The sequence below is a fragment of the Zophobas morio genome, unplaced genomic scaffold, assembly GCF_036711695.1.
Source record: "Zophobas morio isolate AGI-343-1 ecotype UQ-CSIRO unplaced genomic scaffold, CSIRO_AGI_Zmor_V1 ptg000030l, whole genome shotgun sequence".
In the NCBI taxonomy this organism is placed as follows: Eukaryota; Metazoa; Arthropoda; class Insecta; order Coleoptera; family Tenebrionidae; genus Zophobas; species Zophobas morio.
In genome coordinates this window covers 15,236,225-15,248,816 of record NW_026972135.1, presented here as the reverse complement: position 1 = coordinate 15,248,816, position 12,592 = coordinate 15,236,225, and the positions used below count along the sequence as shown (strand labels likewise).

The window sequence follows — 12,592 nt, the reverse complement described above, 5'->3', positions numbered from 1 at the left end:
AATAAAAATTACACATTTCGCCGAAAGTTGACTTGTTATAATAGGTTATATAACGCAAAAATTCAGCACGCTAAATCGAAACACTGAGTTTATTTTTTGTACAGTAAATAATTACAATTTATGTATGTAACCATATTACACGAAATATACAAGTAATCTATACATAATTTTACGAAAGAGTAAATGTCCAGTACTTATAGAATTAAAATACGAACATAACACGTATTTACAAAGATCTAGCTTAATTTGGCACATGAATTCACTTGAACCGCTAAGACGTAGTGAGTCGGTCAAAATGGATTTGAGAAACTCACCTTAAATCTAAAACAGATGGACGAAAAATTTGTCAGATTAGTTAAAAGATTTCAAGCAATGCTGTACAAATTTGTGTACGGAAGTTAAAGCAGGGTGACATTGACAGTAGAGATTAGGTTACCAAAATGTTACGTCAAGCAAAATTAGCACGTAACATTGAACTAGTGAGTGCATCAACAAATCACAACAAGTTTTGTTTTTTTTTGTTTGAGGAAGTGTTTCTAAAAAAATTGACTTGTCTGATTTATATTTACATAACATTTTAAATAACCTCTACCAAAATTTAGTGTTATTCCTAAGCCCTCTACGCATTACAAAATCTTGAAAATTTTCATGTTAAAAAATTTGTTGTGTTAGTCTGCGAGTGCGTAGTGAAAGGCGTGGATTTTAATTATAAACCTTAGGAAGATGAAAAAAGTTGGCCAGATTTTCTGGTAGAATATTTGTCATTAATATAATATAGGTACAGAGTTTAAACTTTAGTGTAATTCGAACACCTATTAGCAATATTCAGTTTCCGGACCACTATCTCTACATGATTTTTCTACCCTGACTACAGATATAAAGATAAATAATTATGGTTGTAGTAGCAGAATTTTTATGTATTTTCTTTTTAATAGAAAAGGTATCAAAAAACTGAAATATTTTTTTGTTTAAAGATTAGATTACTGACTGTTGTGGAAAAACATATCTGTGTTATTGATGTTATTTTGGTTTTTCTGTACCAAAAAACCTAAAAACACCCATTTTTGCACATTAAATTCAAAACTATAAGAATAAAAATTTCCTTTTAAGGTTGACCATTTCACAACAGTTTGTTCTAATCATTTATACTGATATTCTACATATACAGGGTGAAAAGGAAAAAAGTTACGAACGAAAGTTGTACGATTCTTTGACAATCACACACTCAAATTACATTAACTATACAGAGTGTTCTGTTTTTAAGGTATAACACAAAACTTACTTTTTCGAATAGAACAGCCTATATATTTTTACATAAATATTTTACTTGACCTCTTCAATTTATTTATTTATTCTTATTGAGCTTTTCTTAATCTTTATGCCATAGCTTATTTTTTAATTGTCAAAGCTACGTTGACACGTTATTTATTGTAGTTTACAGAATGTTTATAAAAAATTTCAAAATATTACAGTTTTCAAATAGGCATGTCTCAGTTTTGCCAAATAGCACACTCGGTTCAATTCTCGTTACCTAGCAATTCGCATTGTTAACAAATTTCAAAAATAAACCCAATCAGAAAATATAAAAATATTTACGACGGTCCATAAAAAAACTACTTTGTATGTTGCTCCACAAAAACAGAACACTCTGTATAGTTGAAAATAATCCTGGCGTGCGCTGCTCGAAGAACTGTAGATTTGTACTTTTTATCTCTAATACTCGTGACTCACCTTACGTAATAAACTGATATACACAATATTATGAACTGTTAAAAAATTCCAGTTGTCATTTTTTACATAAAAATTCTATATAAAAATGACATTTCGAAACTATGTTCCCCTGTTTTCACATAGATGTGCGATCAGTGCAATTCACTTAATTCTTAAATACAGTTTTGTCTCAAAACTGATAAGAAGAATACCAAAAATTTTTTTTAATCATACCTCATTCTGTTTTAAAGAATGAGGCAACTTAGTTTTTTCAAATGGAATACCTTACAAATTTTTATGTTCTGATTGACCTCTTCTTACTCAATTTTATAACCATAATTTATTACCGAAGTACAGATGCGAGGTTGCCAAGTTATTCCAATGTTCTTGATTTTTTTGCAATGGGTATTCTATTTAAAAACCAAGTTGTGTGCTATGCCTCGAAAACAAAATATTCTGTATAGCTGTAGATTATCACCAAGCTTTGTACAAATAGAGAATATAGTAGAAAAAAATAAAATATCAAGACAACAATTTAAATAACGAAAGAAATGTTGAAAACCCATCACTCTGTATTCTTAACCTCATCTCCAAATTTTTCGTCCCAACTTCACAATAAAACAACCGTTCCAACCAAACCACATATACAAAAATAAAGTCTATTCTACACAAAAATGATTGACAGTTTTAAGGTACCAAAAACACATAAACATCGATTAACACCGCTACTTGGCCCTAATTATTCGCTTCTTAAAGTTGAACAGCCCAATCTCGAAGTTCTGGAAGCCTTCGAAGGTCAAATTGACGGCTAAAAGAAACACCGTGTGGCCCAAAACCAGCAAACGAAACCAGGGAACTACCCAGAAGATGTATGTTACGATGACAGGAAGGAGAGTCCAGAAGACCAATGCGAAGAGTAATTCGAATCGATTTTCTGTCTTCAGAATACGACCGTGAAGGAACTGACCAGTCATGTGATACTCACGTAAAGTTCGTTCTTTGTCCAACCAGCGCTTTTCTAAGAAGTCGCGGAGGCCTTGTTCGGTGCGGGGAAGAACTGCACTAGGATATCTGAAAGATATGAGAGACTATAGCTACTATTACTAAATATGCGTTTAAATACATGCAGGTACCACTTTTGGTTTGGAATTTCAGTGAAAATTTTTGGAAAATGGACTCTCGGTACTGATCTGATACAGACTTTCTATTTCAATCAAATTGCATACAAAACTCATTGTTTTGGTGCAAGAATAGGCAACCAAGATAATCGCAGAACGTATAGTTGTAATCCAACTTATAAAACATTCAATGGAACGAACGATGGTAATAAACATTCATAAATTAATCATCAATAAATCTTCGAAATTTGGTGGAATAATTGTCCACCAAACACGATGGTGCCACAGCAAAAGAAACATAGATAGGAAAATCTATGTTAATCATTAAAATTTTAATAAACCACTTAACTCATCGTTAAATGGAGGAGCAATTACAGTAAAGGTATCTGAATTTCTACAATTATTGTAACTGAAAGCATATTTAAATCAATTAACTTTTTTTTTTACTTTTAATTTTTTATTTAATCGTCTATTCCGACGATTCGTTTTTGCAGTATTTTTATAATCATGAAACTTAAATTATGGAAAATTGTTGTTTTTGTAATTTTCATTTCTAATGTCACATCATAGCCTTGAAGTTGACATGATTTCAAAAAGCTAATAAAACCGATCGTTAAGGTATAAATAACGTAACTGTGTAGTAATAACCTGTCCCCCCAATCCCACTATTTGTGATAGTTTTTGTCGTTGTCAAGTTACACCAACTGGACTGGATCAAGGTTTTTTATTCATTTTTTATTAAGTTCCTAATGATTAAAAATATTGGCTAAACATTTAAGGTTTATAATTTGACAACGTTCATTCTGAAAAAGTGTAGCTGTAAAAAGTGTAGCGTGTCATTTACGTATTTTATTTAGTTAATCTTTCGCTGGAACAAAAATATACGGTTTTATGTTGTTATTTAGTAATGAATGAAATGTAAAAACTACTGGCATTGATTACGTGATTGTTTTTTTTATTATTATTGAGTTTTTTTTTGGAAATTCCAATGCTGTAACCACGTTATTCCAATGTTGTTGAAATTTTTTGGCAATGGGAGGATTCACACAAAAAATCGCAATAGGGTTATTTTTAATGTTTTGTGGAGGGACAAATAAAAGTACTACTAGTAAGTAATACTAGATACTCTTAAACACTGATTATGATGCAGTTGTGAAAAAAATACGACCCAACATGCAATAGGAATTCTTTACACTCCAAAAAACTCAGTCCACTAACATTTTTTTCTTTACCTACTTCAGTCGCTTAGTAAATATATCAAAAAGTAGACCCTCTATTTCCGGGTGTCTGCCGTCTGCTTGTTCATAATTTTATGAATAATTAATCTTCAAAACTATAACAAAGTAATTGGAATTTTAGAAGAAATGGTAATTTTCGAAAATGCTCGAAAAAAGCTCAAAAATTGCGAAAGTGAGCTTTTGGCAAAGTTGCCTAGAAATCCAGAAAGAAATCTGGAATAAAGGTATCGATGAGCTAGCTGATTCGACTTCTACATAGTTCCAGGCGAAGATTTACGAAAATTTCGATTTCGAAATCAAAGTTTTCAAAATTTCCAAAAAGTGGCCATACTTGGTTTTGGCGATTCTGGAAATGTGGTTAGAACTTTCGACTGTGGCCGAAAATGTATTCTGCATGTTGACATCAACAAAAAAATGTCTATCGCTAATTTTCGAAAATTCTTGGAAATAGCTCAAAAATTTCTTATTGAATATTTGAGTTTTTGAGAAATTGGCTAAAAAATCCACAGAAAATTCTGGGAAATAAAAGTCGACGACCTAATTCGAAAAAGAGGTTGTTGATACTCCCATGGGATATAGATATCGACGTGCTGATTCGAAAAACATAGCTCGTTGACAGTCCTAGATAAAGATTTTCGAAATTTTCGGTTTAAAAATCGTATTTTTAAAATATCCCTGATTTTGGAAATTATGCAAGTCGAAATCAAGCAGAAAGTGGTACGGTAGTTTTCGTGTTGTACTTGGAAAAAGTTAAACATTTCTTATTGAAAAATTGAGCTTTTGGCAAAATTGCCCAACAGATCCGCAAAAGATATCGGAAGCTGATTCGAAAAACAGAGCTTGTAGATGGTTCCAGATCTAGATTTTTGTAATTTTGGCTGCAAATTCACATTTTTTAGATGTCCCAAAAACGGCCAGATTTCGGCGATTCTAGAAATGTTGCCGAAAATGACTTCTGCAGATAGAAATCAACAAAATAATATCTTTGAGTAATTTTCGAAAATTCTCGGAATAAGCTCAAAAATTGCAGAAGTGAGCTTTTGGCAAAGGTGCCTAGATATCCAGAAAAGATTATGGGATAAAGATGTCGATGAGCTGATTCGAAAAACATAGCTTCCCAGGCGAACATTTACGAACATTTTTATTTCGAAATCAAAGTTTTCAAAATTTCCCAAACATGGGCATACTTAGTTTTGCCCATTCTGGAAATGTGGTTAGAATTTTCGACGAACTGTGGCCGTGTATTCTGCATGTCGAAATGAACAAAATAATATCTATAAGTAATTTTCGAAAATTCTCGGAAAAAGCTCAAAAATTTCTTATTGAATATTTGAGCTTTTGACAAAATTGGCTAAAAAATCCACAGAAAATTCTGGGATATAAAACTCGACGACCTAATTCGAAAAACATAGTTTCAGACAAAGATTATCCAAATTTTTGGTTTCAAAATCAAATATTCAAAATATACCAAAAATGGTCATATTTCATGTTGGTGATTTTGACAAAAATGGTTGGAATTTTTGAAGAAATGTTGACGAAAATGTTTTCTGCAAGTCGAAATCGACAAAAAAGTCTGTATGTATAATTTTCCAAAGTACTCGGAAAACGCCCAAATATTTCATACTGAAAAATAGCGCTTTAGGGAAGGCAACCTAACAAAAATCCACAAAAAATCTGAGATATAGATATCCGCGTAGTGATTTGAAAAAATAGCTTGTTGAGGATCCTAGACAAAGATTTTAGAAATTTTCGATTTAAAAATCGAATTTTTAAAATATCCGTTAAATGGCAATATTCTATCTTTGGTGATTTTGGAAATTATGCAAGTCGAAATCAAGCAAAAAGTGTTAGGGTAGTTTTCTGAAGTGCGTGCTTGGAAAAAGCTCAAAAATTTCTTATTGAAAAATTGAGCTTGTGTCAAACTTGCCCAACAAATCCACAAAAGATATCGAAAACTGATTCGAAAAACATAGCTTGTGGATGGTCTCAGACCTAAATTTTTGAAATTTTGGTTTCAAAATCACATTTTTTTTAATATCTCAAAAATGACCAGATTTCGGTGATTTTGGAAAAGTTGTTAGAATTTTCGAAGAAATGTTGACGAAAAACCTTCTGCAAATCTGGATAAAAATTTATTAAAAATGGTCATACTTTGTTGTGGCGATTCTGCATGTCGAAATCAACAAAAAAATGTCTATTGCTAATTTTCGAAAATTCTCGGAAAAAGGTCAAAAATTTCTTATTGCATATTTGAGCTTTTGACAAAACTGGCGAAAAATCCACAAAAAATTCTGGAATATAAAACTCGACGATCTAATTCGAAAAACATAGCTTGTTGATAGTCGTCGATCAAGATTATCGAAGTTTTCGGCTTCAAAATGAAATATTTAAAATATTCCAAAAATAGTCATATTTCATGTTGGTGATTCTGGAAAAGTGCTTGGGATTTTTGAAGAAATGTCGACAAAAAAATCTCTTTGTATAATTTTCAAAAGTACTAAGAAAACGCTAAAATATTTTATATTGAAAAATAGAACTTTAAGCAAAGTAACCTAAAAAAAATCCACAAAAAAGTCTGACTTACACCACTTGGATATCGACGCGCTGATTCGAAAAACATGGCTTGTTGACGGTCCTAGACCCAGATTTTCGAAATTTTCTGTTTAAAAATTGAATTTTTAAAATATCCCTTAAATGCCAGTATTTTATTTTTGGTGATTTTGGAAATTATTGGAATTTTCAAAGAAATGGTACCGAAAAGGTCTTCTACAACCTTTTGTCAAAGTTGTCCCACAAATCCACAAAAAATATCGAAAACTGATTAAAAAAACAAACCTTGTGGATGGTCCGTAATGGAGATTTTTGAAATTTTGGTTTCAAAATTACTTTTTTTTTAAATATCCCAAAAAACGGCCAAGTTTTGGCGATTCTGGAAAAGTTGTTAGAAATGTTGCCGAAAATGAGTTCTACAAGTTGAAATCAACAAAAAATGTCTTTGGGTAATTTTCGAAAGTGCTCGAAAAAACTGAAAAATATCATATTGAAAAATTGAGGTTTAGGTAGAGTTGCCCAAAACTTCAAAACAATTCGACAACAATCGAATTTTCGGTTTCAAAATCAAATTTTTAAAAAATTCCAAAAATGGCCATATGCCATTTGGGTGATTCCAGAGAAGTGGTTACAATTTTTGAAGAAATCGTTGCCGAAAAATCGTCTGCAAATCGAGATCAAGAAAAAAGTGTCTGGATAATTTTCGAAAACGCACAAAAATATAAAAATAGCCAGTCGCCCTATCGACTCGATTACAATACTTCCTTAGCTTACACTCGGGAAGTAAAAAGTTACAGACTAAAGTTTTACGGTTTTTGAGTAACACACTAAAATTATTTTGAATTATACAGAGTGTTTTTTCTGAGCCATAGCAGTCTATTTTCGAAATCCGATGCGATGTTGCCACGTTATTCCAATTTTTTTTCAATTTTTTTAGCAATAGAATTATTTTTAAAAACTGTTTCATAATATTTTGCGGAAGAATAAACACAGGTATGCACTTTATTGTAGTACCAATTAAAAAAAAAATTAATGTACAGAGTGTTCATAGAAAAATTCTAAAACATTACAGTTTCAAATATTGATATTTCAATTTTTTCAGATACAACACTTTGCATCTCTTTGTTCTCATTCTTCCAATATGTGGACGTGTCTTTTACAAAAGTAAAAAGTCGCAGAAACAATATAGAGAAACTTAACAAAATAGAAAGAGAAGAAAAAATGTGTCCCAGACTTTCCCTCGCTCTTGAAGTACAGTCCAGAAAATCCAACTTCTTTGAAAAATTATAAAATTAGTTTTTGCGATTTTTGTTTTCCGCTAACCTCTACAAAAGAATAACCAGTAGTGTAAAGGCAGTTCCTGCGCCGCGGAGGGGCAGATAAGGGGACTCTGACCATACGTGCGGACAATATCAAACATATCTAAAGTAAATAATTTCGGAGGCTTCCACGGTCGGAATCAATACATGATTGTTTTCCTGCTTCTGAAGATGCCACTTACGAAAGTGTGCGAAACCTTGAGCCCAAAAACTCAGTTTACACGGTTCCAACCCGGAAAACGATAATGTATATTTAAAGTAGACAACCAACGGGAAAAAGTGTATTATTATCAGTGCAGATGCTTAACTTCGATTGTTTAGTTTTTACATCGAAAATATGTGACGATTAGTAGGTAGCGATTTAGTTAAATGGAATGGGTTTATCTCCTCAAAACAGAGAACTAAAATTATTATTAATTAAATCATATTGGTACAAAATATTCTGAATAATATTATAATTTTTATTTTATCATAATTACAGAAAGACGGGTGTATTCTTGCATTTTCGAGGAAATCGAGTGATCAATAAAAAATTTGAGAATGAAATGTATGTTATCCAATGAAAGAAAAGCAGCCACCGACCGCCAGTTTCAATCGCTCGACCTTCAATCTGCGAGGTTCATACTTTACGCATCGCCACGCTAACTGTAACAAGGTTCCCCACTGTATCCCTAAAGTAGAAGGCCGTTGAAACATTAAACAAATATAACATTAATTAACAAAATCAAAGCAGATTCGTAAACCACAAGTACAGGAGTACATTATTTGATATAATTCTCCTGATGTTAATTTATCACGCAATATAATGAGCGGATGTCATCACATTGTTGGGAGGGGCATGGTTAGCAAAATTAGTTAGATGTCATAATTTAATCAGGAAATTTAGGGTCATCATCCATTTGGAAATATGCAATAGTGTTGAAAAAAGTGCTCCAAATAAAAAAAAAGTAAATATTGAAAAATTTGGCGTGGACTAGATTAAAAGATTTCATCAGGAACCACCGAATTGAACGTTTGTACTCTATAACTATTGAAACTTTTATACTTTTACTGTATTTGATGTCATTATCAGGCTTTTTAGAACCTGCCATCGAGATGAATCGTATAAAATGAAAATTAGTGCCATTTTATCCTAATGAATTCGTTTTCTTTTTTAAAAAGATTTGAAGCATTTAGGTAACCAGTTATACAGATGCGTATGGTATTTGTCGTTAGTCCTTGGGCATTTAGTAGGGTCGAAAACTGAGAGGCGGCACGTATTCATGACCTACTTCGACCCTATAATTATTTATGGAAACCCTGGCGAAGTTTTCGAAATCAGGCGAAAAATAGATTTATATCTTTGTTTGTTGAAATTTTTTTTCAGTGCGGAGTTCATAAAGAAAAACTAAAAATCTTTTTAATGTGAATTTACTTTCTAAAACTAAATACGAATCATCATGCGAAAATTTCTCAGTAAGTATTTCTCCAAATTATAAAACTCATCCAATTTCAAGGAACCCTCGCACAAGAACATGGTATGGAAGGTCGAAAAATCATCACCGGAATTAACAACATAAAAATTATATACATACTAACCTGACTAAATGAACTTTGATTTGTTTGGGGAAATCCCCCTTCAACAAGATGGCCTCATTTTGGGGTACTACATCAGGGTAAACTAACGTTACGTCATACACAGCGTCCACAGCCTGTCTTGATAACATCTGCTGGGTCAAAAACACAAACCCTGTGGTTCTGGGATGAAGAACATAGTCATAAGTCTGAATCCCATGTTTACGAGCGTACGAATCGCTCTTAGATTTAGTAGATTTAGTAAAGTCAGTACCTTCCGGGAAGACTAAAAGAGAGTATTTATACGAAAGATCAGCGAAATAATCAACGGCTTTCTGAAGAGTTATTTTATCCAAAAGCCAGCAGCGCTTGATGTATACAAAGCAGGCCATTTGCATCACCCAACCTACATAGATAACATTTTTAAAAAACGCTAATGATAATTAAAGATTGCAGTACCTGGTCCTGGAATGTGCCTTATAATGTCTTTCAATACAAATTTCGTGGGATGCCTAAACCTACTTTTACCATAAACACAGTGATACATGGTGGGCCACAAAAAATTCCAGTCAGTCCTGGTGCGATGGTTCATAACAATGAGAGATGTCTCATTCGCTAAAATGACGTCTCCAGAGACCTGTATATCACATCCACACAAAGTTTCAAGCAAAACCTGCGAAAAATACTTAAATAAAAAATTCTTAAATGCGCACAAAACTTTACTGTAGGATAATACTGCCAAAACGTAAACAAAGCATCTGTACAATAGCGATACAACTTGTTTGAAAGAAAAAGGACAGGCAACAAAGGACAAAACAGTCCTGCGTAACCTAAAAAATAAACAATCACTCATAAAACTGCGAAAGATAGTAATTACAACAAACACTTACCTGCCAAAATACTCGAATACCACAAAATACAATACATCCACCCCTTAACCAACCCCATTTGATTATCACAAAAAAAACTAAGCACGCACTACATTTTTGCGATAATTTTGATAACGATAAAACTGAAAATACGCCAAAGAGTAATTTGTTTTGGTTGTCGTTACATGGTTGGCTATTAAGCGTGGAAAATAATAGAGAAATGAGGGATGTTTTAACCCTAGATGAGTTTATTGATTTTTCGCAGCATCCTGGAGAGGCAGCTACGAAGGCGGCTGGGGGTGCAGGAATGCCAACTACGCGTAAAACAACAACAAAAATATCAAAATCAAGTATTTGATCAAAATAATGTCACTCGGATTCATCGTGTGGAACGCTTTGCGCAAGAAAAGGGGTGCGAATTCTTATATGTGTAGATAATTTAATTAAACATGGGTTTAACGAGATTTAGATTAGAGCTGGTTATTGATTTACAAAATTTCTTGTGTTCAATTTGGATTTTTCCATTACTCATTCAAAGTCTATTTAAAATAAAAAGAAAGCAAAGTAACAAATTAAGTGGGATGTAATTTTTTGATCTAATTTTGTGGCAATTTTTATTTAATTTCTGTGACACTATAAGAAATAGAGTAAGAAAAACTGCTATGGAAATCCATTAAGATTATACAGAAAGTAATTGTACAAGTTGTAAGATATAAGTAAAAAACATTATTTCTATTAAATTTGATGTTATATGAAGGAAATTAATATTGTATGTGGAGTTCTACCAAATACTTACATAATACATATAACAAGATGATTCTTTTAATTAGTGTTATTTGTACCCCTTAACTGTTTTTTTTTCTGCTCAATATTCAAGAATTGAAATGAAACCGGTTTCCTGCAATTTGCGAAAATAGATTCTACATTTATATCATGAACCGATGAAAAAATGATGGGAGAAACAATAATAAAGAGAGATGATTAATACAATATGATGTATTCAAACAAGTACATAGCTGAAAAATAAACTGTTAAATTACTATTGTAACAAAAAACAACTCACTGGGGTAGTTTGCAGAAATGTCGTAATCAAGTTTTTTTTACACCGGTAGGTCAAAATGTCTCTAGCAAAGCGAAATTGTTGAATGTGATTTTTATCTCTAAATGTTAAAAAAAGCTAAAAAAAAACATGGAATTGAATATACACTCAAACTATAAAGGCTTTAGAGACAATTTTGAGAGACTCTAGAACAGTAGCTTCAATAACACCACGTAAGGTAGTAATCATAGTTTAGGAAGACTAAAAAGTTTAGCGAATTGTCAACTTAACAAATTAATTTATTAATGTGGTTGTAGCAACCGCCTTCGACTTTATTGGGCGACCTCGTATTTTGAATAAGTTAATCAAGTAAATAAGAATTTATTCAGCAAAATTATGAGGCGATGTCATAAATTTTTTAGGGAGATGAGCAGAATACATTTTCATCAAAAATTTGCAATGCTTATGATAAATTTAAAACATCTCCAAGATTTCAAATCATTGGGTTTTGTAGTTCCTGATAAATCAATAAAATTAATTCGCGCATTCATTAATTTTTTTGAGTCACCCTGTATGTGCAAATACAAAAAAGATGAATGGAATGATAAATCACAACTACAGACTCATCATATTTTGCACATTTAAGATAGGAATTATTCAGCAAAATTTTGAGGTGACGTCATAAATTTTTTTGGCGGGGAGGAGCAAGTACATTTTGACTAAAAATTTAATATGCGTATGATAAATTTAAAACATCTCTAAGATTTCAAAGCATTAGGTTTTGTAGTTCTTAATTAAATCAATAAAATAAATTCACCCTGTACATGCGAATCCAAAAAATATGACTGGAATGAGAAATCACAAGTACAGACTCATCATATTTTGTACATTTTAGATAGGATTTATTCAGCAAAATTTTGGGGTGACGTCATCAATTTTTTAGGTGGGATGAGCAAATACATTTTGATCAAAAATTTACGATGCTTATGATAACTTTAAAATATTTCCAAAATTTCAAAACACTTGGTTTGGTAGTTTCTGATTTAATCAATAAAATTCATTAACGCATTCATTAATTTTTTGAGTCACCTGTATATGCAAATCAAAAAAATATGAATGGAAAGATAAATCACAAGTACAGAACTACAGACTCATCATATTTTGTACATTTTAGATAGGATTTATTCGGCAAACT

At 31.9% G+C, this 12,592-nt stretch overlaps 1 protein-coding gene across 1 annotated transcript; it reads right to left on the bottom strand.

Annotated features, from left to right (window-relative positions):
* Positions 1-75: 75 nt before the first annotated feature.
* On the bottom strand, positions 76-10,747 carry LOC135138896 (lysocardiolipin acyltransferase 1-like). Its single transcript, XM_064068922.1, has 5 exons — positions 10,380-10,747; positions 10,213-10,319; positions 9,949-10,162; positions 9,514-9,895; positions 76-2,781 (listed from the first exon to the last, which is right to left on the bottom strand). Exons 1-5 carry the CDS (start codon positions 10,435-10,437, stop codon positions 2,436-2,438), a joined length of 1,107 nt encoding a protein of 368 aa, XP_063924992.1. The 5' UTR covers positions 10,438-10,747; the 3' UTR covers positions 76-2,435.
* Between the last annotated feature and the right edge of the window lie 1,845 nt (positions 10,748-12,592).